Here is a 27,167-nt window from a genome sequence, read left to right on the forward strand (position 1 = left end):
GCTCCTCCTGCTACTTATCATATTGAACTTCAAAATGCCATCTGGGGAACAAAACCAACCTGCTCCAGAAATGCTTAAACCACCCCAAATTCATAGCTGCTAACAAGAAAGAGGTTAAATTTGATGAGATGTTTAAATCAATGCAGTAGGGAAAAGGAATTTGTGTTGTGGCTGCATCAGGCACAAATAAATTAAATTGTGATTAGTCAGTCATTGCCATAATTTGAGCCAGCAGTGCTGACAGCACACAAGCCTGAGGTCAGCTGGTACCCAAAATATGCCCCATATGATGGAAATACTGTGCAGGCACCATTTAACAAAGGAAACCTTTTTAGCACACTGTGTCCCACTAATGCAATGGTATTTGATAATTCTTATTTGAATAATTGAAGATTTCCTCACATTAGCACGTTTAAGGACAAGTAAAAAAATTAAGGATTTGATTCGGTGCTAATAGAAAATATATCAAATTAAACCCCCAACCCAACATAAAATTTACAGCTCTGATTTAAAATGATCTACTTCTGCCAAACTGAGTCCTGTCCCTGTCCTTTTGGTGAGAGACCTTCATCCCAAAGGCAAAGCAGCATGATCTAAAAAATTCCAGGTTTAATGCAGTAACCTCAGTTTTATCCTTTGTTTAAAATTTTTATTTAAACTTCATGTTATTTTAGCAAAACTAGTGAGTTCATGAGCTGTGTTGCTATTTTTACCTTCCCAAACTGCCATTTGTGAGTCAGTCAATGCAGACATCACAGTTTTGAGGCTAATTTGAAAGCTTGAAAGCACCAAAAATAACTGCTGAAATGGAATATGCACGCTGAACAAATCACTGCATCTTTAACACAGCAAGAGCAACAGAGCTCCAATGTCCACAATCAGTGAAGTTCCCTGCCAAAAACCCCCAAAGTTAATTCTGTAGGAACATCAGAATGACTTAAATGCATTCCTCAGCTTTTCCACTTGATTGCTCTGAGCCTTTATGGACAGCCAGCTGAGCAGGCAGGCTTGGCATAGCAGAGCACAGAGCCTATCCCTGTATAATTTGTGTAATCACACTTTAGGAGAAATAAAACAAAAAAACAAAAACAAACAAACAAAAAAAATTTTAAAAAGGGAAATGTAATTCAAGAAATTTAACAACAATATTAAAAACTATATAAAAACACATTAACCATTCCCCCCAAAAAATTATTTAAAGCAAACCATTATTCATCTACTATAACAATCAAGTGTTATTTCTGAACTTCCTCAACTGAACTGGAATTCCAAGAAGTCCTAGCTGTGACTGCCACTTGGCTGACATGTCATAGATTCATGAGCCAAAGAGGATCACCAATTTTTTCACTCTGCTCCCCCAGATGCCACAGACTCCACATTTCCACCTGCCTGCCTCCAAATGCAATGATTTGTGCTGTATGAAATTGCAGTTTCCAGAGTGGTGTCAGCTTTGATGATCTCTACAATTCCTTCCTGTGATGGCCACTGGCCTGCTCTGATAGGAACATGCATCTTATTCCTAATGGGCATCCAAATGGTTTGAATTTCTAGCCATTGGCTCTTGAAACCACCCTAGATTAAAATCTCTAGAATCCCATATTTTCTTTGGGATAAATAAATCTACTTTGTAAATATATTCAGGTTTAGACTGAACTCAACTCTTGCTAAGAGCTAGTCTGATTGCTGATTTCAAATAAATTATCTCACAAACATAGCTCTTTCCTTGGCTTCCAAATCAATGCAGGTGTTTTTTTCAGTTACTCATAAATAGTCAATCAACATTTTATGTGACCAAATAATTTCTGACATTGTCTGTGCTTCCCAATTGGACAAATGATGGTTAATGAGCAGCACAAAAAAAAATTCCCCTGTTCACAGAAACACACTGTGGAGACAATCATTCCATAAACATTTCTGCAAATAAGCACACTCTGTACGTGCTGAACAATACCAGGGAGAACCTAAGCTGCAGCTGAATTGCTGATCAGAATCTGAATGAAGGCAATATGGCTCATGTAATTACAGAGGGAGTTCAATATGCTTTCATGGGGACTGAACTCGATCCATGAATTCTAAATGAGCCAGTGGATGACTTCAATTAATGGAATGACATAATAAAATTATCAATAAAACTAAAGTAACTGTAAAGTGAATTTTCCATCTACTGTATTAACTACCTTCTCTGATACTTAATAACATACTGTTAAGAATTTGAGAAACAAAAATCTGACCTTCAGAACTTCTGTGTCTGACGAAGTAACGAGAGACAGTGTAATATTAATCAAAAGAATGTTTAAATTGACAACCATCCCACAATTACTACATCATCCATCTCCAAGTGTGCTCCAATAACTGTTAGTTTTATGCTGAGTTTAGATTGTAAGTGACAATTGGTTTTAAAAACTGCTGATTGAAGTGCCAATTTGCAATGAGAAGAGACATCTTTAAAATATGGATAACTCTAGTAATAGCTCCATTATATCCAACTCTGATCTATTTCAAATTAATGCACTGACAACATGTGAAATGCTCCCACAGTATTAGATTATGAGACTAGACTGCAGGTACCCAACACAGCTGCTCTGTTTCTCCAGGGGTGTGAAATAAAACCATTTCCAAATTAGCAAAGGAAAGCCCTGCCCCTCTTTTGTGGCTGTACTACCTCATCTCACCCAGAAGAGCTCGTTGTCAAAGTGGCTGATGAGTGTTGGAGTCAGTAAGTCAGGAGTCTCTCTGAATCCTTCAGAGACAGATCAGAGTGCAGGGATTGAATTAAAGCCTTTGGATGGATTGAAGTATGTTAAGCCACTCACACAGAAGGCAGAGGTGAACGTTTAGGTTTTAGCATGAGTGAGCAAGTAAGTAAGTAAATGGAATAAGCTCTAAGTGCTTTTAGTAAATAAAAGGTCTTAAGTGCCAGAGAAGCAGTACATGTTCTAGTGAAGGTTGACAAACACAGTCCTAGATACTGGTGTTTCCATGGAGGCTCCAAGAGCTTAGTCTTAGCCATAACAAAGCTATAGTAAGAATATTGCTTACATTTTTCAGATAGAACAAGATAGACCATAGGTTTATACATAGCCTGGCATGCTAAGAAACCAGAATTCTAATAGGTTAAGAAGTGGTGGTCCAAGTTTGTGCCTTAGCTTGTTGGAAAGTTTCTATAAAAGAACATGCACTGGGGAGAGCTGGGGCAGTTTTCCCATTGCTTTTTGCCATTGCATTTTGCCATTGAGACTGATGTGTGTCTACAACAAACAACTTTATAATAACTATTAGCTGCTTGGCTCATGAAAGAAAACAACCCAACAAGTTGGGTGCCTAAGAGCACCCAGAGGACTGAAGCTCACAGATGAGAGCTTTGGGCCCTAAGAGAACAAAGCACTGCAGAAAGCAGCAGCAGTCCCCAAACCACCACACCCTCGGTATTTTGGGGCTGTGGGCTCCAAAGCCCCTCAGCACCAGTCCACAGCTCTGAATCCAAACCCAAAATCTAGTGCCAAGCTTTTCATCTAGAAGTCCAGTAATATTTCTCTTCCACATTTTCAAATGTTTTGATATTTTAACCTGCTGAAATCAATTTGACCAAAACTAGCCTTACAAAAAAGTCACTTATTACAGCATAGCAGAAGGAAAAAAAGGAAAAGCCTGGAAATGTACATGAATTTTTATTTCCTAGATGAGAACAGTTCTGAACTGTTCTATAATATTCAGGATAATAACTCTAGTCTCTTCTAAATTAAAACAGTACATGAGAGCTTGAAATGCTCTGATAATTTTAAATTCTTGGGCACTACAGTTGCTCTCAACAGTTTGTTTCAATTACATTTTCAGTGCAGGATTTTTTTATTACAGATATTCTGGGCAAATTGCCTGAGAAATGTAAACCAGGGAAGAAAGACTCTCACAGTGACCATGAGAAGCTCAGTAATAATTGTGGGGTTTTTTTTTTTAATTTTATAAGATTCAAATAATCAAAAGAGGGCATTACATAGCCTGGAAATCAATTAGTTTGATATTCCACTTGCCTTCTTTCTGCACCAGCCTCACCTATTTAACAAAATGCTGAATAAATTGTTTCTGGTCAAACTATAAAGACAGCAGATATATGCTTCTCTTCTCCCATAGCAATAAGAGACATATCAACTGTGGATAAGATAACCAGAAAAGATGATAAAGATGGATTTAGTCATACACAAAGGCAACAGAATTCAAGATGAAGAGAATAACCCAAAGGCTGAGAGGCAAATGCAACACCTAAAGCAATACAGAAAACAGGCAAGGTAATGATAACACGACACACAAAACACAAAGTGAAAATACTTCATAAATTATTAAAACAAAACCTGTGAGGAACCTTCTGTGATGTACAGCATCATCAACTAAGCAGTTTTTCTTTAAAGCAACAATAAAACCCTCCCAAAGAAACCACACAGTGAGAAAGGCCCAGTGTAAGCCAGCAGTGTGGTCCAGCAGAGGGGAACAGTGTTAATTGACTAATTGATTAACCCCACTGTGTCTCCACAGGAGCATCCTCTGTGGCCTCAGGCTGCTGCTCTGAGCACTCCACAAGCTCCCTCACTATGATTTTTTGCTGACACCATGCATCATTCTTTTCTGCACTAATGTGATGAAAGCTGAGTTTATCAAGGCTAGGTAAATTACATCAGATTTTTTGCCAGTTAAAGTTTCTATTATCTCCATGGAAATCCTGCTTTGCTGGGCAAAAGCTGAGGAAGTCTTTGATAACATTTTCTCAGTACCCTTCTGACATTGCTTCTGATCAGCATTTGCAATCTTTACTCCCATTAAAGGTTAACTTATGCTTCTCTATCTTTTCAGCACATCTTCTAATATATGGAAAATTGCACCAGTACCTCTACTGTAAAATATTAAATAGTTCTGCTATCATAAAAGAGCTCTTATCCATTCTCTGAGATGAGCATTTCCCCTTTATTTAGAAGAATGGATGAGTGAACAGATACAGCATATTACAGACAACTGCTTTTATTCCTGTTACATTTTGTGGTTAGGGGTTTTATTTGCTTTTTCAAACATGTGTCTTCAGTGGCACTGGCCAAGTTATCTTTGACTCTCCTGCTGCATCTACCTGCTTAAAGGAGCAGTCATTTCTCAACCAGAAAAATGCTTGGCTATTTTTTTTTCTTAGAGCCTTCTTGGCTCTATGTTTTGAAGTAATTCAAGTTCTTAATACTCTTCCTCATAGCCCTTAAAAGAATTGAACTGCTTTTTGAATTCTTGCTTTTCAACTTCAGCTCAGGTCCTGAAATTTGAATATCAGGATTACTGCTTTAGCCAGATCACTAATTTCAGCCTACATTAAAAAAAACACAGTAGTATTTTCCTTTTTCATTATTCATGCTCACCTTCAGCAGTGATCCTGTACATTAGGGAAGAATACAGATTTGAGGAGCACATAAGACATTTTAAAGTTCTTTTTCATCCTAGACCATTCTATTGAAACAAAGATAAAATTTCTTCAAAACAAAACCATTTCTCCAAGACTACAAAAATCCTATATGCTTCCAAATGAGAAAATCAATGTTACTCTTAGGAAAAAAAAGATTATTTTTCAACTCTCTCATTTCACCACAGTTGGAGTTTCAATTCCAAGTGATCAGTTCTCTCAATTCCCACAGGCACATGCAATGTTTTCACACTACATGGTTTCAAACACAAAAATAAATAAGCAGAAATATCCATTCCATTATTTCCAAATTGAGGGATGTAAAAGATATTCCCTCTGATCCAGAATAATGCAGTTCTACAGCTTTTTTTCTCTGCTTTTGTATTCAACCAGTGAAGTGTAACATACAAAAGACCCATCCCAGGTCTGAAACCTGAAGAAGCACCTCTTGTGCTGATTCTTTTGAATTCCAGTGCCTTTTACCCCCTGAACAGAGAATGACATTCATTATGTCTGATACTTCCATGAAATGAAGAGACAGGTTGGTCTCTGTCCTATTATTATAAAGACTCCTATTCAGTTGCAAAATAGAGTGTGCAAATCCCTCAGACCCATCAGATCCACACTCACAAGCTAAAAATTCAACAGCACTGCTCTTCACCTGCAATGAAAAACTCTCTTATTTAGGCTGGAAAAGGCTTTTGAGTCCAACTGCAAACTTAACACTGCCACAGCAAGTACAGAAATAATTCACTCATGGCAAAAGGCTCAGTATAAAACTGCTCCAAACCCAGAAATCAGATTAACAGATTCTCCCTCTGCAACTTTGCACTGAAGGAAATAATGAGAAATTCGGCCAGAATGAAACCTCAGGAACAAGATGAAAAAATGAAAATATGATACAATGTGAAATGTCTTCATCCACAACACATCCCCAGGAAGAAAGCTTTGCACTGCCTGTGCTAGGCCAAGAAGGTCTGGCTGGTTTTGGAAGCCTTTAAAGCATCTCTGGAGCTCCCTGAAGTACCTGTCATATATTCTAAAGATTCTGCAGCTCTGAATTCACAGGTATAGAAAAACTTGACTTGGAAAACGACTGCAGCAAACTAGAACCAGATTTTGCTTCCTTTGCAAATTAGGTCACAATTCCTATTAACTTTACTATGATCAAAATCAGGATTTATGCACTGAAAGAAATTAGCAGAAATATAAATGGCCTTAATAAACTACTCAGCAGGAATGTCTTATGTAAGACATTAATTGCCACAGCAATTTACAGAATATGTTTAAAATAAAAAATATAATTTATTAATGCTGATAACCATGCTTGCAAGGCAGTTTCACTGACTTTCTACATTACCTTCTGTTACTTGGGCATCTACTGAACTGAGCAAACTAAATTGGGAAACAAACAAACACCCTGAAACCCAGACCAAACAAACAAAAAAACCAAACAAAAACCCCCATCAAACACAAACAAACAAAAACACACCAAAACCAACGAACAAAAAAAACCCAACAATCAACCAAACAAAAAAACCAACAAAACCAAAAAAACCCAAACCAACCAGCTATTTATTGTGGAAAAGTATCCTTGCTCTCAGAAACCAAGCATGTACATGAAAGTTAGAGCTCAGCCCAGTGCTTAGACCATTCCAGAGGAGTTCATGGCAAAGGCAAAGGACAAGCAGAGCAGGCAGAGCTGTCAGAGACACCCTGCAAAAAGAGGAGCACACCCCCTGGGAGCCAGACTGCCTCTGCATGAGAGCAGTGACAGAACCACTGGGGCTGGACAGAGACAGGGGTGTGCAAATCCCTCAGATCCACATCCAAAAGCTAAACATTCAACACCACTGCTCTTCAGCAGCACTGAAAAACTCCAACACTCTCTACCTGAGGCTGGAAAAGGCTGCAAGGATCATCCAGCTGCAAACCCAAGGCTGCCACAGCAGCACCTGCTCTGCTCAGATGTCACTGCTCCCTGCAGAGCACCTGCAGCAGGGTAGAATTGGGTGTTTGGCAGAGCTCAGGTGCTGTGCAGCCCTCTGTGTGTCTGCACAGGTGAAAGGATCCTCCCCAGCAGGGAGTGCCCGGCTCAGCTCAGCGTTAGGAAGCAGAGGTGCTGTCAGACCTGCACCCTGCTGTCTGACATTGCCTCCAGGACAAAGCTGAACACCAGCCCTGAGCGTTCATGTCACTGAGAGCTCCTAAACAGCTGCTCTGCTCCCTTTCACTGCCTAAAAAAGGCTGCCTGAAACGGTTTTATTGTTTATTGTTTTTATTGTAGACACTTCAACTTCAGGGGGGTGATTTTTCAACTCTGAAGGGCCAGTCATTGATCCATCTGCAGGCTTTGTTTTCTTCCTTGTGCCCTGACAATCAGCAGCTGTTGCATGTGAGGCCTTCTGTTAAACTATTTTTTTGCACAGTCCCAGTTTGCAATGCTCGTGTTTCTACACACACTTAACAAACTTCTAAATAACAGAAGACATTTTCTGAAATGTATGAAAAATACCTGTGTATGAACAATCACCATGCTAAGAGATCTGACCAAAGGAGACATAGCTTTTATAAAAATAGATAAGATACACTCTTTAAAAGAAGTATTCATGAACCATACAAAGAGTTTTTAGAAGTTTCTGAGAGTTTTTGCAACTACTGCCAGTAATTCAGACATAGTGCTTAGAAGACTTTATGCTTTCAGGTCAGAGTCTTGTACAGTGTGAGCTGGCACAGCTTTATGTGTTGGCAGGACTCCCTCCCACTGCCTTCAGTGGGGATGCAATAATTCAGAGTAATTCAGCAGGGCTGTAGTCGCTGGTGTCAGTTCTGCAATCTCTTGCAAGAATATGACATGATATAAATGAGTGTCCCTTCTCACCTGCATTTCTTTTCTCGTGATTTCTTCTGACCCTGGTCCTCAACTTGAATTCCTCAAAATCTAACTGGTTTCTATTGACTTTCACATCACTGGATGAGCTTTGGGGTTTAACTGCTTATAAATTGAGAATTATATGAGCCAGAAGCTATTGAACAAGGGAACAGAACTGCCCATTATCCCCACAGTCACAAGCAATTTTCAAGGTAAATCTGCACTTAAAATATCACTTCATTGATTGATGGTACTTATTTATTATATAATAAAGTCTCTAATAATGTGGTATTTCATTCTCATAAAAGAATCTTCTAAACTATCACTCAGGAGCAGTTTTAATGCAAGTGACATGCTGTCATCAGCCTGCCTTCAAGATTACAGGCCTGGTTAAACAGCAAATCTTAAACAACAACAAACACCCAGGCTCAGGCAGATCCCAGAATCAGGAAGGGAAGGCAGTCAGGCCTGGGACATGCACTTGACATCTTTTCCATGCAGAACAGGGGCACAGCAGGAAATAGATCTTCTAAATCTATGACTGAATTGTTGTTTTATTTTAACAAGTTCAGGAATTAGAACCTTTATCCTTTTCTACACGAACCACTTAAATAAAACTCCCAGCAAAACCCCCAGAGCCTCACATGAACTTTGTTTTAGGTACTATTTTGCCAGAACTGTTCTTCTGCCTTCACGTTTATCCCCTCTCACTGCCAAGCCACCTCATCTCCCTGATTCTCCTTATCACCACTCTGATGAGGAGCTGTTGTGTTTTGCCTCTGAGCTGATTTGATGTGATTAAAGCCACAGAATTTCTACCACCACAAGGCAGTGTAGTAAGAGTCTGGTTTAACGCCTGTAGTTAACTATTTTACCTATAATAATTAATCTGTAAATAACTATTTATATAGCTATTCATTTTACATGCAACTATGCTGCATTTACTTTTTTGGCTGTTTCAACACTTGCAGAGGCCAGGTTTTGTCCAGCTGTGCTAAGCAGCTGCACAGCAGGAGAGAATTGATGTGCCAAGCTAACACAGACACTGAAAACCCCTAACAAACAATGGCCAGCAGCACACCAGAGGCACCAAAAGCAGCCGATGGCTTGGTCTGAGCACATCTAACAGCTGCCTGGTGCTGTGGTGGCTGGAGGAGCAGCAGCAGGGGCTCAGGGTGATGGGGATGCTCCTGCAGACGAGTCTGGGCAGTTGTGCCAACACTCTGTGTGTGGCTGTAGAGATGGAGCAGAAATGTCAGTGCTGGTTTGGGCAGAGAGTGCCTAAAGGCAGGAATGGAAAGTTGTGATGCTTAGGGAGAAATATCCTTAGCAACAGAATCAGGGGAGGATGAGCCACTCAGGCAGCCATGCTGTTCACATGCCACCACTTAGACAAGGATGTTCTCAACAGAAACTCTAACTATCTGGGCAGCATTTTGTAATCAATTCATTCTTAATAAAGGTAAAGGAATAGCAATTATTCCCTTAAATTCATGTGAGTGCACTGCAGGATCATCACCCTTTTGGTTTTTGCCATCAGACAAGCATTTGAGTGAACGGTACCCTAACCCCTGAAGTGCCCAGGCTCCTGGGGACCAGCACAAAGCACAGCTGCCCTGGAAGGCACCCTCTGAAGATGGAGGGAGGGTAAGAAACACCAAAACTCAGATTCTAGTTCTTCAAATGCCTTCTGCCTTTTCAGGCCAAGCCAAACACCCTGCTGTGAGGAATTCTTTCACACTTGTAGTATCAGAGGACTACAGAAATGAACAGATTATATTTTGATTTTCCATTCCATCTTAGTGTTTAACCACACACAAGATTTGGATCAGTTTTTCTATCTGAAATACAGTTATAAAGCATTCCAAGGTACTTCAGGAATGAACTGTGAATATGCCAATATTAGTTACAGTAGACACAGATTGGGGAAAGGTTTGGAAATCTGAATCACAGAAGCCTTACCATCACTAATCCTGATTTTATTAAAATGAAACTGAAACATCAGGGGAAGATATACTGCTGATCATTTCATTGCAATATTTTAGAAATATCCTTTTCCTTGCCATTTTCTACTGCTTTTAATTATGAAGCTACACATTATGTTTTTGATACCATCTAAAAAAAATGGAGCATGGAATTTTAATGTCAGGTATGCAGTCCCTTTTCTATTGACTTTGATGATTCCTTTATAAAGCATGTTAAAAGGAAACAGTAGCTGTACCTATGATTGTAATTCCTTGATGTCAAACCCCTTATCTAAACCACTTCTTGTGCAAAAAGATGAAAATTCAAAAACATCTGAAAGCAGTTAGTGGGGAAAAAAAGGAAGTTATCCAGTTAAAAGAGGGGCTGTAGTAGTAACTAATAACAGCAATTTAACTGCATGTGAGGGTTCTGGCAGTCAGATATATTACTGCACAACTAGATGCAAATGTGCCAAGTGTTGGCAGCAATAAAATTGTAAATGGAATAGCTGCAACAGAAAAACTTTGCATCCAAGCTAAGAACAGCACGTCCCAAACACTGAACCAGGCAGGCCTGAATCAGGGCACTCCTCTGCTTGGTAAGGACTGTCAGGTGGGAAAAAACATGTCCCTTTGTACAGCATTTTACCACTACTAGAATAAAATGAACATCTTACCAGTATCTTTTGTGGCTACTGGCAAGATCACTAACATTAAAAGGAATATTTACACAAGTATTTCCAACATGCAAGAGAAAAGTACATGGCTAGGCTGCCGCTCTGCTTAAACAAGAGAAGAACCATTGCAGTGGGAATCTCATGGAAGTATTCTGAGTGATGTTTGGGAGTTCTTTCTCTCTTAATACCACAATCCCTAACATAGAAAAAGTCTAGTTCTCTTTTGAAAACGTTCTGCCATTACTGGGATCTTACCCAAATTTGGGCCCTTTTGGATGTTGTTTTGAACATTAGTTACAAAATGAAATACACAGTAATGGGGAGGAAACACAACATTTTAATTACGATGGAGCAGAGTCTTGTCAAGAAAAGTTTCCCTTGCCACTTTCCCCTGTGTAATTTGTTTGCTGCTATCTCATTTGTACAGAACTTGAGCAGACATTCAAAGGTAGTTCTTTATCTGCTGAATACCGAAGTGCACTAATTGAAGTGACTTCTGTTATTGTTGTTTGTGTCTCACTGTAATTAAAGTTACTAATTGGAATTTGCAGGCATGCCTGCAGTGTGCTGTTCTCACAGATGATGTGCCACCAGTCCCGGTGTCCTCCCAGGGGATGAGGAGCAATGGCTCTGGCTCAGGGGTCAATTACACAGCTCCTCTGCAAACACTGAGGACTGTTTGTAAACCTGCTGCAGGCAAACCCCCATCATTGTGTGACAAATAAGGCACAGCCCATGCAGTAAGTGAGTCTGATGGATGGGGTTTTCAGCTATTTCTGCCTCCATCATTCATAATTTACTCCAGCATTACTGCTAGTGATCAATATTTCAGGTTCTCAGCAAAGGCAGTGGGGCAGGGAAGTGGAGACTCCAATCTGCCCCTCCCCAAGCTCATGTTTCCTGCTCATGTTTTCATATTTCCTTCTCTAGAAGGTCCAGGCACAGGGGACAAGACCACCCTGCTGCTCTGTGCTTATTTCTGAGATGCTGATTTGCTGTACAGTCAAACCAGACAGCTCCTGGGTAAATCCATATTCCATAATTCCATAGTGGGCAGTGCTATAAAGTCCTTTTCAGAAAGCAAATATAAAACTTAGGTAATAAAACCATTCAGACTGGAGGGATTTTTTCAGTTTCTCCACAAGTATATCCATTTCCTTTACGTCATTTTTGCAGATGTTATTTTTAAGGATAAACAATCTGCACATCTGTCTTTGACAGGCGTGTTCTAGGCCATGCAACATTATTTTTCCTGTCAAGATTTGCCTCAAAACCCTTTCACTTAAGCCCGTGTACTTAGCTGGGGAGACACAGGTCTGAACCCTCTTGTCTGCCAAGTTAGTAAATCCAGCTGTTACGTAGGAAAATGGAAAGGTTTTGGTAATTTGAGTCTTTGGCACATACCAGAGTAACAGGACAACAGCAGAGAAAGAAAAGAATGAGATTCAGAGGAGGGCTTTTCACAAGAACAGAATTTGGAGTTGGACACAGCTGTATGGTGTGAAGGTGGCTGCACATTTCAGATTTGTGGAAAAGACACAGTAAATATACAAAGTAAAAAACCACGTTGCTTCAGATAATGCAAAAATAAACTGTGAGTGTACCTATGTGTGTATGTGAAGCGTTTTCAAATGCATTGCTTCATTCTTATGACATGCACAGTTAAGGATCAGAAATAAAAGCTTTTATCAGCAAATCTGGGTCAGTGCTGACTCTCATACTCCTTAAATTCCTTCAAAATTAATAAATCAACTTCTTTGTCAAAGCATTATTATACCAGTGCTTCTCAATTTACAGCAGAAATAATGCTGTCTCTCTATAAAAGAGCTACTAAACTCCTTACTGAGGCATTGCTGCAGGAAAACAATGACAGGTACAAGATGGTTCCTCCCACACAATCTGCTGACAGCAGCAGTGAAATCAGAGATCATTAGACAAACTAACCTGTGGTGTCATTCCGTGGCAGATATACATGATTGGGATATTCTCTGTGTCTGGCCCTTGATCAAGGCACAAATCACTTTTCAGGGAATTCTGCAGCTAAAATAAACAGAAAGAAAAAGAAATCAAGTTTTATATGAGATTTACATGATTACTTTCTTTTCTTTGAGAAAATAAATCATATGTAGTTGAGGAAGGCAATATGCAGAATTAAAATATGTTGCTGTGAAGATTTGAAGAAAAAAGCACCTGGACTAAATTCTTCCTTATAGACAATCTAGCACCACTGATTTCAATAATGTTGCACAAAGTTTCAGGCAGGGTGTGTTTCAAAATGCCTTCAGAGATAGCAACATTTTTTATATATATATTTTTAAAATATTTAGTCTCTGGTACATACCATATACAGAGCCTGAATGTATCCTGCTAAACAAGATAGATGAGGTACTAAACAGCTTTTAAAAATCAGGAGAGTCTTCTGATTTCTGGAAATAATTAAAAAAACTGCTTTCAGCTGACACCTGGAGACTTCAGGGCAATTGTTATGCACCAGCTCCCCTGATTATTCTGGGCTAGCCCACTGCAAAGCACTTGGCCCTGGTCAGCACAAAGCCCTGAGAAAAACCTGGGCAATGCTGAGGCAGAGTTTTCTGGAAGTGAAGTGCTAAATTAATGAGCACAGGTAGCTGGGAGGTCTGTTCAGAGTGAGGACAGAGATGTGGGCTGCACACCCATGGATGTGTGGAAAGGTGCTCAGAGGTGTAAGGCTGGCTCAGAGAACAGCCTGGTGGAGTGCAGATATGGTGTGATTAACTGAGTAACCTGTGATTAACTGGGCAGTTCTGTCAGCTCTGCACAGGGAAAAAGCAAACTCAGAAGCCTGGAACTGCACTAGCACGTAGGAAGAGTGGACAAGGCAGAGGCTGAAGCCAGGCAGTGAATAAAATCAAAACCATCAGCTCATCTCTACAAAACTTCCATCTCCAAACCTAACTCTAAATCCAGTAATGGACAGGATGCATCCCAACATTAAAGAGAAAATATGCACTAGATATCAATACTGGCATTACTCTCAAGAATTAAAGGCTTGACAATTACATAGAATCTTCTCTCTCAAAGCTTTCTAGTTCTCATTCATAATGTAACCATAGCCATGACTCCAATCACAAACAGATGTCTAAGCTCTATCCAAACCAAAGATAAATATCAGTTTTATTAATTCATGCCTGGGTCTATCACTACCTTCATGTTTTCAAAACCTCTTCCAGAAACTCCAATCCTAATGCTTGTGCTAGTGCTAATGTTAGAAACTTTTCCACAACAATAATAATATTCCCCATAATAAAGGAAGCAAAAAACCAGAGACAAAGCAGCCACTGAGCTGTTAACTAATAATGCTGTTTCAAAATCTGAAATCCCAATTCTCAGGAATGATCACTTTACAAAATGTAGTGGCTTTGTGGCAACAACAATTAACCTGAGTAATGCAATTTTAGCCTACCAAGACTTAATCTTAAGAACAATCCAAAATACAACAGACAATCCCTGTGCTGAAACCCAGAAATAATTATTGTTACACCGAGTACAACAGCTTTTGGCCCAGTGACATTGCTTTCCTCTAAATAAGAGGGTACTGCACAATTCAGAAAGAAATGTGCTTCCCAAAGATTTACTGTGCCACCAACCCCAACCCCAGCTATATGCCACAGCATAAGCTAGACCTGAATGATGCAGCTATTTCCCTAACTCTCACAGAACACCAGGAAATGTAGGATTCAGGAAGTAAATAAATATGTGGGGTATCTCGGTAGGTGCCTATATCCTCACCTTTACCCCCATTCCAGCTTTTTCAGTTACTCAGGATTTTTTTTAATGGATGACAATGCTATAGTAGCAGTATCTCTATTTTCTACAAAAAAAAATTAAGCCAGCTGATGAATGGAAGCATTTAGAGAATCAGAAAGCAGCTGACTTGCTTTGAAATATCACACCTTTCTCTGCTGCAAGATGTGCAAGCAAACAGCAAAGCAGACACAAAAGAATATGAGACATCCAAGTGATCCTTTCACTGAAAGGACAGGGGCACTTCATCTCGTGTCACACTACAGCATCTCATCAAACAGTGAGCTGTGTGTTTCACTAAACACTCCCTCTTTATCTGTTGTCATTGCTGGCCACTACATCCTTCAGGATGGTACAAACAGAGCCTGTTCCCCCATCTCTCTCAGCTGATGATAATCATGTCCAGTATTGGGCAACACCTAAATCACAGGATCACAGAATGCCTTGGCTTGGAAGACACAAACATTGTCTTGTTCCAACCCCCCTGCCATGGACTAAGACCTTCCACTAGACCAGGTTACTCCATGACAGCACCTCCAGGGACAAAGAGCTCATATTCTCTCTGGGCAACCTCTTCCAGTGCCTCACCACCCTTAGAGTAACGAATTTCTTCCAAATATCTCATTTAAGCCTGCCTTTTTCAGTTTAAAGCCATTCCCTCTTGTCCTATCACTATACATCTCTGTCAAAAGTCCCTCTCGAGCTCTCTTTAGCCCTCTTTATATACTGGAAGGTTGCTCTAAGGTCTCCCTAAAGCTTTCTCTTCTTCAGGCTCACCACTGTGTTCAGTATTTCTGTAAAAAACTCTTTTTTTTTTTTTTTTGGTTGATGAAAACCTTTCAGCAGAGTATAAAATAACTGTTGCTGATTTTCATTTTGACTTGCACAATGTGGAGTTGATCCTGAGACCAGTACTTTAGCTCTTCCACTGCCCTTCCTTTATTTATATTGTATCACTTCTACCTGAAAAAGATATTTTTATCCAGAGCCACCTACAAGCAGAACCATGCACTAGTTAGCTGCTATGCCTCCTTCTCCTCAGGAAACTCCACACTTGGACCATGGCATCACTGAGGGCATTCCATGGTGTGTGGCAGAGGCTCCTTGCACACAGGAGGATTTTGTGTGTGATTCTGGCATTGTTCTGGAAGGTGACCATTCCCTCATGCCTTCAGCAATGACCTGAACCTCTGCTGGAAGTGCTTTTCTTGTCTGTGTGAACAGCCAGCATGGTTCTTTGAACTGATCCTCACAGGGGCCATGGAGCTTCACAGGATGTACAATCCCTTCATTTGCCACAACACAGCAGCTGCTCCATGGCACCCTCAGGGCTCTTCCAGAGCCACACTGGCCAACTGCACAGCTCAGATTTGTTTCTGAGAGGAATGTCTGAAGACAAACCTTTCACTTGTATGATCTGCTCTCACATTTTCTAATTAGGATCGTCATGCAAAGAGAAAAATTTAATTCACAGGAATCAATTTCTGTGAAAACGACTGTGGAAGAGAATGTGAAAGGGACATCCTGGGTCTAGTACCTTATTATGGGCCTGTGTTAATTTACTCTGCTCATCTTCCATGCCATGCACACCTGCCCTCTCTGCTTGGGGCCCTGCCCTTTCTGAGAGGCAATAATTGCTTCTGCCTTAATTAGCACCGTGCAACTCAAACACGACTGCAACACAGACACGGGCACTACAAGTAATGCTGAGCCCAAAATGCATGGATTGGCTGCACTTCCTGCTGGATGAACCTCTCCAGAGGTGCTTCACACATGGGTTAGCTATGGGACATTTGGTTAGCTTGGAATGTTAGTCTTTGACTGTGATACCTGTTCTAGCGTGGATCAGGACTTCCATTAAATGGCTAGAAGTTTAATAAGGGAAAGCACCAGCCTTTAACAGTGGGATTTGATGATATTAAAGGTCTTTCCACCCTAAATGACTCCATGATTCTCAGTTAAGATCTGGCTACAATCTTAAGAAGGTTGCAGTAGAAATACTGAGTCTATTTTGTGAATTCTCCTGCTGCCACAAACCTGTCAGCTCCAATGTGTCTGCAAAGTCATGCCTTGAGTATTTCTGTGTGGAATGCAAGCCATGAAGCAAACAAACAACAAAAAATCAGGGAGGAAGGTAATGTTCAGGATACCTCAGCACAAATGTCTGTCAACTAACTGTATCATTCAACTAGTGACTCCAAATTGATCTGATTCTTTCACTTTGAGTCAGGCCCTGTGTTCATGAATTACTTCCACTATGACACCTTTCTCCCCCCTGTTTGTGCAATGGGGAATGCAAACAAGGTCCTTACCACCCCGTAGGCGACGGTATCCGAGTACATTCTCATTTCTGGGTACACGCTGACAAGATACCACCTAAAGGTCTTGCACTGGAGCTTTTTCCTTAGGGCCTTCCTCTCTGAAATATCACCAATATCAATTCCAGAGTCCTGCACATGAAACAAAGGGCAGAAGAGGCCAGAGAGACATCAGCGATACACTTCTGTGTAAACCAAACACCCAGAACTCCCTCATTGCAGGATCACAGAATAAAAGGAGCTGGCAGGGACCCATCAGGATCATCAGTGCCCTGCACCAGCCCCAAGAGTCAAACAAGCTTTTACTGATGACAATAACCAGGCTTTGGTTGTGAAGGGAGTCTGTTGCCCTCACACACCCCAGAAGTGTCCCAGTTAAATATGATTCAGGTCACCATGGCAGGGTCTCTATCACAGTCTGCTTTGCTGAATGGGACCACTCCTGTTGACTCCAGTGGGGTTTAGATCCAGTTTCCAATTACTATCACTTCTGTTCTCTAATTTCCAAATCCAAAAGGAATTGGTAGGAAGTGGCAAGGTGCCCTAGAACCATGGGCATTGCTGGGGTCCCACTGTGGCCCAATAGTTACTGTATGTATGACACTTTCTGGCCATTTCTGAAGTCTGGTTTGCTGTTTGACTGCAAAGAGCAGGAGCTTTGCTCACCTCTCTGAAACAGCACTTATTAAAGTTCTTTTGTCATGTAAAAAGAGAAGTTGTTATCTTTGTTAGAAGCAATTGCTGAATATTCTCTTCCGTAATTTTTATTCTCTTTTACATTTCTGGCTAACCTAGTTTGCAATTTTCATAAGAGCAAATCACAAAGCATGACTTTCATAAAGGTCCTGTATATAAAAATCAATAATTTATCACATCAAAATCACATAGCAGAAATTTTTAGAGGGGGGTCCAAGTGCAAATCTGTGGCTGCTCTTGACAGGAAGTAAAATGAGACATTTTGCTCCACACTGCGACTTTTGCCTCAGAGAAAAATACAGGATAAATACATTTTCATAGGGAAATCTTGGAATCTATCTCCTTAAACAACAGCCTTTACTGAGCCATAAACACCCCAAAGATTATGTCAGCCATGAGACAAGATTAAAAAAAAAAAAAAATTGAAAGAACTGACTTTTCTTAGTTCAACAAAAAGGTACCTGTATAAGTATCTACACTTCTGAGCTGCTGAAGCAACCACTGCATCCCAAAGCACTGAATTAATGATAATCTGGAATAAATATATTTTATTTTGGAAGCATTTTCTAACTAAAGTAAAATTGACTTCCACATTAGCAAACTACGTTAAAAAGTAGGAAATTGATCTGGCATACACAGACCAGACATAACAATTTTAAAAATGGTGACTCTCCTCCTCAAGCCCTACATAATTCATAAAACTTTCCGTGGAACTACTCCTTAAGTGGCAGTGTTTGTCTGGGTTTTGCAGCAAGTGACAGAATAAAGAGGCTGTAGGGTGCTGAAAGACAATCAGTGGATGTCCTGAACAAATCCAGCTCCTGCATCCCTCTGGCTGCACCTGCCAGGGTGTCTGCCCCGGTGAGATGGAGAAGGAGGCTGCCAGCACACATTGAAGCATTAACAGGGTTTCCTGGGATCAAGAGCTAAATGGCTCACTGCCTCCCAAATCCTTCCTCATGCAGCTCTGAAGGCACCAGTGCCTGTTCCCCCAGAGTTCACAGTGTAAAAAAGCATCAAGGATCTCGGTAATCACATCTTTTCCTGCAGCTGGAGAAGAAAAATAGCTCCTGTGCAGCACACTGCCTGCATCACCACCAATAAGAGAGTGAGAATGTGATGGGGAAAAAAAAATCAACAAACAAAACCAGAAGAGCAGGCAGAACACACGGAAAGTACAGTTCTTGATTCTGGGACTTGAAGAATCTTTCCTCTGGGTTTCAAGTGTGTTTCTGAATGTATTTATCCAAGAGTCAATGATGCAGAAGTCACCATGGCAGCAGAGCTCTCCATTTGAAGCCCTCAGTACTTCAGAGAGAAGCCCACAGAGATCCCAAGAGGGCAGTCACAGCACACTGCAAAATGAGCCTGACTCATTATTATTATTATTATTATTATTATTATTATTATTATTATTATCATCTCTCAAAGACGAAAACCTTTGGAAACATCTGACTTCTCATAGATCTGGGAATTCTTCTATGGAAGAAGTCAAGTCCTGTGTTTAACATTTTGGAATAATATATTTCATGCAAAGTTCTGAATATTGTAACTGAATACATTTCTATTACCTCACAGTCCATTACCAGTATTCATTGGGTTCCAGATAGAGAATTCCTCCTGTAGTTGTCCAGTTGCAATTTATCTTTGCATTCTTTATGAACTGGATCTCAAATTTGCACAAGATTAAGCAACATCACCATCACATCTGGATGAGTATGATGTAAATCAGGTGTATAGTACTGTACATCCTCCTCAGCAAAAGGAATTTCTAAGTTTTGTGTTAATGTTGTTTGCAAGTCAATCAATGAAGATCAACCAATCTTCAAGAAAATAATTAACAATATGAAATAGAAAGTGAAATTTAAATCTACCAGGCTAATCACAAATAAAATTCATTTGGAATTATTTTGACATAAAAAAAAATAAGTAACCCTATCCAATGCAGAAATGTCTTTATTCTTGTATGGACTGCTGTGCAACTACTCAAAACAGGGACATGTAGAAAGCAGCTTGGATTCTGTGAATGTGAGACTTTCTGAAAAGTCCTTTCCTATATCATGGTCTCAGCAAATTAAGTGGCTAAGGCTGCAACCTAAAAATAGGACAATGACTGCCCCATTTTGCCAAAATTATCTCGTTTTTATCACGAGAGATGCAAGAAGCTACTGAGAGCAGCTGAACCAACATCAGCATTCATGTATTTAGCAGATCTTTTGTTTCTAACATTTTCTTCTAATTAAACTAAAGTAGTACAGCATTTTATTTCTTGACACAGAAATGGCAGCAAAATCAGCTTCTCTGAACTGTTATCAAACCGGAGATATTTTTTTAGAGAAAAACTAATCGGCCCTTTAATTTAAGTCTGGATTGTTTTTGCTTTTGCTGTAATGCTGAGAGTTGTACTCCGAGTTAAACTCCAAATTCAATAGAGCCATGCTTCTCAGTTTCTAGGTGCAAAAATCTCTCCACACCGATTCTAAGTACAGTCCCCTTGCTCTGAGCCCTTTAGCTCATAGCTGTTCACACATTAAATACCATTGACTACAGAAATGAAGAGCAGCTAAAATCAAACTGAACTCTGGCATTGGCCACCTGACATTATCTCTTCAATACAATGGGCCAAGCAGTGCTCACCCATGGAAAAGAAGCCAGGACAAAAAGCCCAGTGGGGATCTGCAGCAAGATTCTGCAACATGCCAAGACACCCACCAGCCCCCCTGACTCTGATGTGGAATATTTATCTGACACCCCACACTTCATCCACAGATGCCAACACCCCCTGGCAGATCTCTCCTGACAAATCTGGTGGAATTACAGCTCTCTGTAATGGTAAATAGTAGACTCAAATTCAAATTAAGATGTGCAATGTAGATTTGATGGGGTTTTTTTTCCCCCATACTTCTGCAGCTAGTAGTTTAAAATATCCATGGAGAGTCACCAGTGAGGAGAATAAACTCGACAAGAAATTCATTTTTAAGGAACCTAAAGACAAAAAAATTATTCTGGAAAAAGACACAACTACATATATATGTTCATATGCAATTGTGTATGTATAGGCGTGTACATTATGCCTGTGCGTGAGACATAAATACATACAAAAAAAATCCTACCAGAAAAATCAGAACTCGGGGTAGGAACCAAACCCAAAAGGATGTGAAGGCAAAGCCTGGCAGGCCTGGTGTGTGACTCACCTCCTGGGGAATGTTCCAGGCCATGTAGACGTGGCTCTTGAACTCGTCCATCCAGACCTCGGCCACCCTGAGCGCGTTCCTGCGCACGTGGGCGGTCAGATCCTCCGTGTAGGGCTTGTGGGCTCTCTCGATGTGGGCAATCCTGGAGCAGGGCAGCACCTCCACGCTGCCCCCACACTGCCACACCTAGCAGGGAGAACAAAGCACATTCTGTTAGGGACAGCTCCCTGCACTGCAGCTCTTCTATCTCCTTGTCACAAAGGAGAACAGCCACTCAAGACTCTGCAGAGGTTGTGAGTGGAGAGTTATTATCTTGCCTTACCAGGAATTATTATTGCTATTTAACATTACTACAGAGTTTCTACATTACCAGTAGCCTCTCACCACACTCTGCCTGGGTCAATTCAGTTGTTCTAAAGATTATTAATACATTTATTTACAGGGCATTCAAAACAGTAACACCCGGTTCAAGTTTCAAGCCTTGCAAGACTTTTCTCTGAGGTTCTGCACAGTCCACACCAGACCATACATGCACCACCCAGAATCTCAGACTAGGAGGTTTGTCAGAACAGGGAAACTCAGCCAACCAGCTTTTCAAGACTGCTGAAGTTTCAGGTTCTGTGAATATGAGGAACAGAAATGCATCTTATGCTTTGCTTTAAATATGGTTGAGAAAGGACCAGGTCTATTCCTTTTGAGAAGGGGCAATGAAGACTGAGACTGCCTAATGAAAATGTGTGAACAATTTCATCAGAAACTACTCTCATAAAAGATTTCTTATGTAGGTTATTCTTCCTGCTCAAATAGATTTCAGTTTTGCCCACTATCACAACTGAGCTAAAGTACACAACGTTAATCATAATTATTGCTTTCATTTCTGTTTACTCTTTCTGCTTTCAACAAAAGAGAAAACCACTTTGGCAAACCTAAGAGTCAGTGAAGTACATGAGTTATTTTACACAGCAGCTCTCTTTCTGTGTGTCTTGTATTATGCAAACTTCCTAACAAGATCAAGGCAGCCCATTCATAATGGTTGAGTGGATGCTGCTCAGGTGAAAGCCCAGATGTACCCAAACTGTTTGATCCTGCTGAACAAGTGCCTGAGTGTCCCAGAGGAAGGTGTACTCACTGAGAAGTGACAGAGTTTGCCTTGATCCTGCCAGCAGAGACTCCTGGGGCTTGGTACCTCATACTAAGAGAGCAAAAAACGAGAACCAGGGTGCTCCTCCCTTGTACACTCCTCCAGGGAATCATGTTCTGCTCTCCCTCCTGGTGGCCAGGGATGGGAGCTGGCAGAACATCCAGTTCTCGAGCTGATCTCAGGCCCCTCAGATCCGTCCACCCTATAGGCATATGCTCTACTAAGGAAGCACTTTGTTCAGTCATTCATTTTATATATTTAGACATCTGGCTTGAATACAGCATTTAGGCATTTGGCAGCTCCTGAGACCAGAAAACGTGGCATGAATTCAGAATGTTTACAAAGCTTTTTCTGAACTGGTGCCTAATTGCATTCAGCATATGCTGGGAGGAGAGATAGAGCTTTGGTTTGCAGAGCTCTGTGGAAAGGGAGCTAACCCATGAACCTGCTGGAACAGTCAAAAAGGGAGCTGAAAAGACTTCAGCACATCTCTGTGTCCAGAACCTGGAAAACCCCTAGAGTAAATAAACATAACCATTATCAAAATCAGGGCAAAACAGAGATGACCATAAATATAAAAATAAATATGCAATTGATCTGGCACAAATCTGGAAACAACATTTGTGTCCTTTCTAAATATCATACTAAGTGGGCAATCCAGTTTAACACTGTAACAAAAATAACAGTTTGTCAAACATTTAATTATAAATGGTCCAGCTACATCTCCTAATAAAGATTAAATGTGAAGTACCACCAGGCTGTGCCCACACAACGTCTGCTTTCAGTCCAAGTCATTTCTCAGTACAGCATGGACATGCAGCTATAAATTGTTTCAGAGTTACTCACTGTACACTGCCTAAATTAGTCACATAAAAGACAAGGAAGATGCAGAGATGGTCATAACTTAGCCCAGGACAGGGCAGTTCACAGCACACATGCACTGTGTACTCTGCCCAGCCTCTGCTCATTCCAACCAGGGATGGCCTCGAGCCAAGGCAGCAAGGGAACACCAAATCTTCTGTGGGATTTGCAGAGCTACGTCTCAATGCCATCTTGACAACAAGTTGAGCCAAAAAAATTCACAGTCTACAATAAGCTGAATTTCCAAGCAAATTTCTAGGAACGGAACTTCGGAAGAGCAGAGTAATTTCTATTTGTAGCATTGATTCAGTTATCAGGAAACTCTGATTTGACTTTGTAACGAAGTGAGATGTTTTCAGAAAACAACCTGAGATGACCAAGTCTTTAACAGAGTTTGCAAATAGGAATTACCCACTACCTGAATAAACACCAATTAATCAATTCCAGTGGTCATCCTTTCTCCCAGACACTGTCAGTCTTTGTTCTTTTTCCAAAGACTAAATAATTTCTATCAATTAATTAGCTATCAATACAGGAGTGCTACGTTGCATTAAACAGTTTCAAAACCACACTGTTTCCAAGCAAAATCTCCTAAAATCCACAGAAATTAGCTTCAGCACTCGACAAGGAGCATGACCTTAGACAGGCTATGCAACCTTGCTGAGTGGAAGCAGAGGTGATGCTTTAAAAAGGCATAAAATACAATCCTGACATGCTCAGCTGCTCACACCTGGGACAAGCCCATGTCCTTTCTCTCTCCCAGTGGGATTACAGTCCAGCAAGAAATCTCTTTTATTCAAACCTTTCATTGCATTTAGGAAGCGGTGAGTTGTTAAAAAAAAAATAAAATCAATAGAAATGTAGGTAGCAGACATTAAAGTGTGACTTTCAAGTGACATGGAGCTCTCCTGGAACCTCATGGAAGTCTGGATTCCCAGCTCCCTAAAATATGCAAAACTTCCAGCCAAGGAATGAAGGGTTTTGCTATTCATACACTGAACACTACACTGAATGTATGAATACTAAACAATAAACACAATCAATTGCTACAAAAAGCATCAGGGTTTTTTTTTTTATTATTCCCTGATTTTATTTTAAATAATGGAATTTCTTGCACTTTCTCTCCCTTCTAGAATCTGACCACTCCTACCTCCCCCCATCCCTTTCACTCATGTACATTAATCCCTGGACCTCTAACCATTGTGTTGGAGCTATTGTGGATAGCTGCATGGTTTTTCAAGGGAAAAACCTAAAGATGGTATAAATCTCACATCAGAAGTGCACAGGAAACACTGATTCATTACTCTGAACAAATACCTTTCACTCAGATACAATTTTTAGGGTGTTTTTAAATTACTGTTTTAATACTAAGTAATGTATTTTCTCAAAGACTCTACTCAGAGGGAAGTTGAGAAGCCTTTTAGAGTGGCCTGTTCTACATTGAATAAAATTCCTGTAGACAAGAAGGAATAGCAATTGAGGGGTTAGTTCCTCACAGCTTCACACATTTCCCCTGTGGATTTTGCAGCTATTTTTTGCTGTCATTAGCAATCTTTATTCAGGCTTTAACCACACTGAATAGCACCCTTCTAGTTTTCCAGCACTGCTGCTTTATGTGATGGCTATAAATACATACAAAAGTTAAAAATCAGTAGAGCTTTTTTTCAAATTATCACCCATGGCTTTAGCAAGAAGCCTAAAGATAAAAAAGCTTCAAAGACTTCTTTCAACCACATGGAATGGTTTGAAGTAAAATGTTATATCTCTGAGCATACTGTGGCTGCAATCAGTAACACTTAATGACTAATCTGCTTGTACAAATTGCAAGAAAACACTTGATTAATTTCCTAAACCATGGTTAAAAGGAAATCCAGCAACTTTTCCTGTTGCCCATGAAGATAATTTACCTATGATAGGCAAGTGGTGGAAATGACCAGCAATAATCTCAATTTCTTGCCAAAGCTCCAAATATACATATGCAGTTGTAAAAAATAACATATGCTTTCATCAGTGTGACACAATAAACAGTAATTCACATGCCATGCTGTAAAAGCATCAATTGCAAAACTGAACCAACAGAGCTCAGACTGTGCCTTAGAAAGTTTTGAAGTGTGAGGGTCTATGGGTCTTTGGGAGTACTTTCCATGATTGCTGGAGTCTCAGCAAGGCAAAAGGTTTGCTTGGCTCTGGAAAGGAAATTTTTGAGGTTCTGGTCCTGCTGGTTTACTTTGCAAAAACAACCTTTCAGGAAAAGAACACAGCAACTGGAGTTTCCCTTCCAAAGAGCTCTGAGCCCACTTGAGTGTGTTCTCAATGCTCCCTTCCAGGACAGCCTGAGAAAGGGCTCTTTATTCTTGAATTTCTTGAGGAGGTTCATAGGTTTGGTACAGCCCCAAGAAGGGCTTAGAGAGGTTCCTCTTCTTGAAAGGCTTCCTTGTTCCTTCATCACTACCAAAAGGTAGTAAAATTCCATTAAAAAATCAAGGTCCAAAGGGACGGTAGCAGTGCCAAGGTGAACACTTACAGAGCTGAAAGACTAAAATCAGCACAGCCCATGACCTAAACTGAACAAATCAAAGGAGAGGGGACAGGAACATTAAATACACAGAATCTGTTGGGGGGTGAGGGGGAAAGGAGGGGAAACTCCCTTTTAGATTTCAGTTGTTGTGGCTTACATGGGCAATCTGTCCAAGCTCGAAGCACTTCACATTGCTAATTTACTGAATGTCGACTTGCACATCCTTGTAATTCTGGCTCTAAATCCGTGAGAATTTAGGTTCACCACAGAGCAAACAGAAAACAGGGTCTCCACACTGGGAGAGCAACTTAAAACCAGGCAGAGGAAAGAGGAGGTGGCACCAGAGCTCAGCTGTGCTTGCCCCTCTCTTGGAGGGGACAGGACCTGAGCAAGGGGCAGAGCAGGGCACAGCACAGTGGGGCAGGGACACACCAAGCAGCTTCTCAGAGCGATTTGCCAAGGGCTGGAACCCCTGTGAGCCCCCAGCCAGTCCCAGCAGGCAGCCCAGAGCACCCACAGAGCCTGGCACTCACTGCAATACCCAAACCAACCTGGGTGCAAGGTTTTTACAGCAAATCCCATTCACCTCTCTCTCTGCAAAATCTCTTTCACTACATTATTTAGTAAATCCTCCCCAATTTCATTTAAATGTATTTGAATTTGCACATCTAATCAAAACAATCACAACTCTGAAGCTGATCCCTCTCTCGGATATTTAATTTATATTTCATTATAAAATAACACTTACTCATTAGAAGTTTATTTTTATCTCCTTAATCACTGAGTATTCTTTTTATGTTATAGAGCCTTAATCTAATAAAAAACCAAACCCTACAAGTCACTGAGCAGTTTATTAGCATGTACTGCATTCATTAAATTTACACAGATCGTGCAGTTTCTCCAAGAGCTGATGTGACCTTGTTTGCTGCCATCACTTCCTTTGGACTGCAAACAAAAACCTTGTAATAATTAAGTGATTTCTCAAAAAGCTGAAGTAATTTCTAGCTTCTGTAAAGGTTGCAAATTACAAAATTAGAAGTACTCATTAAAGATGCCCTGAAGTTAAAAAACCATAGTCAGTGTAAATTAATTACTACTGTGGATACAAACTAATTAGTTACCAGTATCTTTGAAATATATTTTTGGGAACAATTTCTTGTAAAAACTACTTGTGAATCTTGTCAGCCTTTGTCATTACCATTAATTGTTTACTGATAGCCAGGAATGAGCTTGATGTTTTACAGACAAGTATGAAGGAGCTATTTTCATTCAATACCATAATCATTTTGAATCTGCATTTTTATTTTGGTATCTTGACAGGACAGAGAGTTGTCAGACACAAAGACCACTGAAATCAATGTTCATGTTTCTAGTTGCTGTCAGTGGGTTTTCCATCACACCCTGGAAGTGTTTGGATTGTCGTGCACATTTGGTGGCTGTCTGTGTCTGTACAGCCAGAAACTATACCCACTGGATGAAATATGTTAACAATTATTTAGGTCATATCTTCACTGAATTCAGATAACCTTCACTAAACTAACTATTTCTGATCTTCACACAATCCTGTCATACTTTCAGGTAAACTTACTCATTTGTATGTAAGAACAGCCTTTTTTCATAACCAAGCTGATATTTTAATGTGAAACTGTAAGTAACCTAAAAACACCCTCCTCTCCAATCAAAAAGAATTTTTATAAAAGGAAAAGACTAACATA

General features: G+C 40.3%; 1 protein-coding gene across 2 annotated transcripts in view; it reads right to left on the bottom strand.

The window, feature by feature from the left end:
* Positions 1 to 27,167, bottom strand: part of GALNT18 (polypeptide N-acetylgalactosaminyltransferase 18) — a 198,152-nt gene that overhangs the window by 31,808 nt on the left and 139,177 nt on the right. For both annotated transcript variants that reach the window (XM_014882473.2, XM_088175510.1), the window contains exons 8-10: positions 20,933 to 21,118; positions 17,037 to 17,174; positions 12,886 to 12,981 (exon numbers count right to left, since the gene is read on the bottom strand). In XM_014882473.2, coding sequence (XP_014737959.1) covers positions 12,886 to 12,981; positions 17,037 to 17,174; positions 20,933 to 21,118 — 420 coding nt within the window. The remainder of the gene's footprint in view (positions 1 to 12,885; positions 12,982 to 17,036; positions 17,175 to 20,932; positions 21,119 to 27,167) is intronic.

This window comes from Sturnus vulgaris, chromosome 18, assembly GCF_052056855.1.
Source record: "Sturnus vulgaris isolate bStuVul1 chromosome 18, bStuVul1.hap1, whole genome shotgun sequence".
Taxonomy (NCBI): Eukaryota; Metazoa; Chordata; class Aves; order Passeriformes; family Sturnidae; genus Sturnus; species Sturnus vulgaris.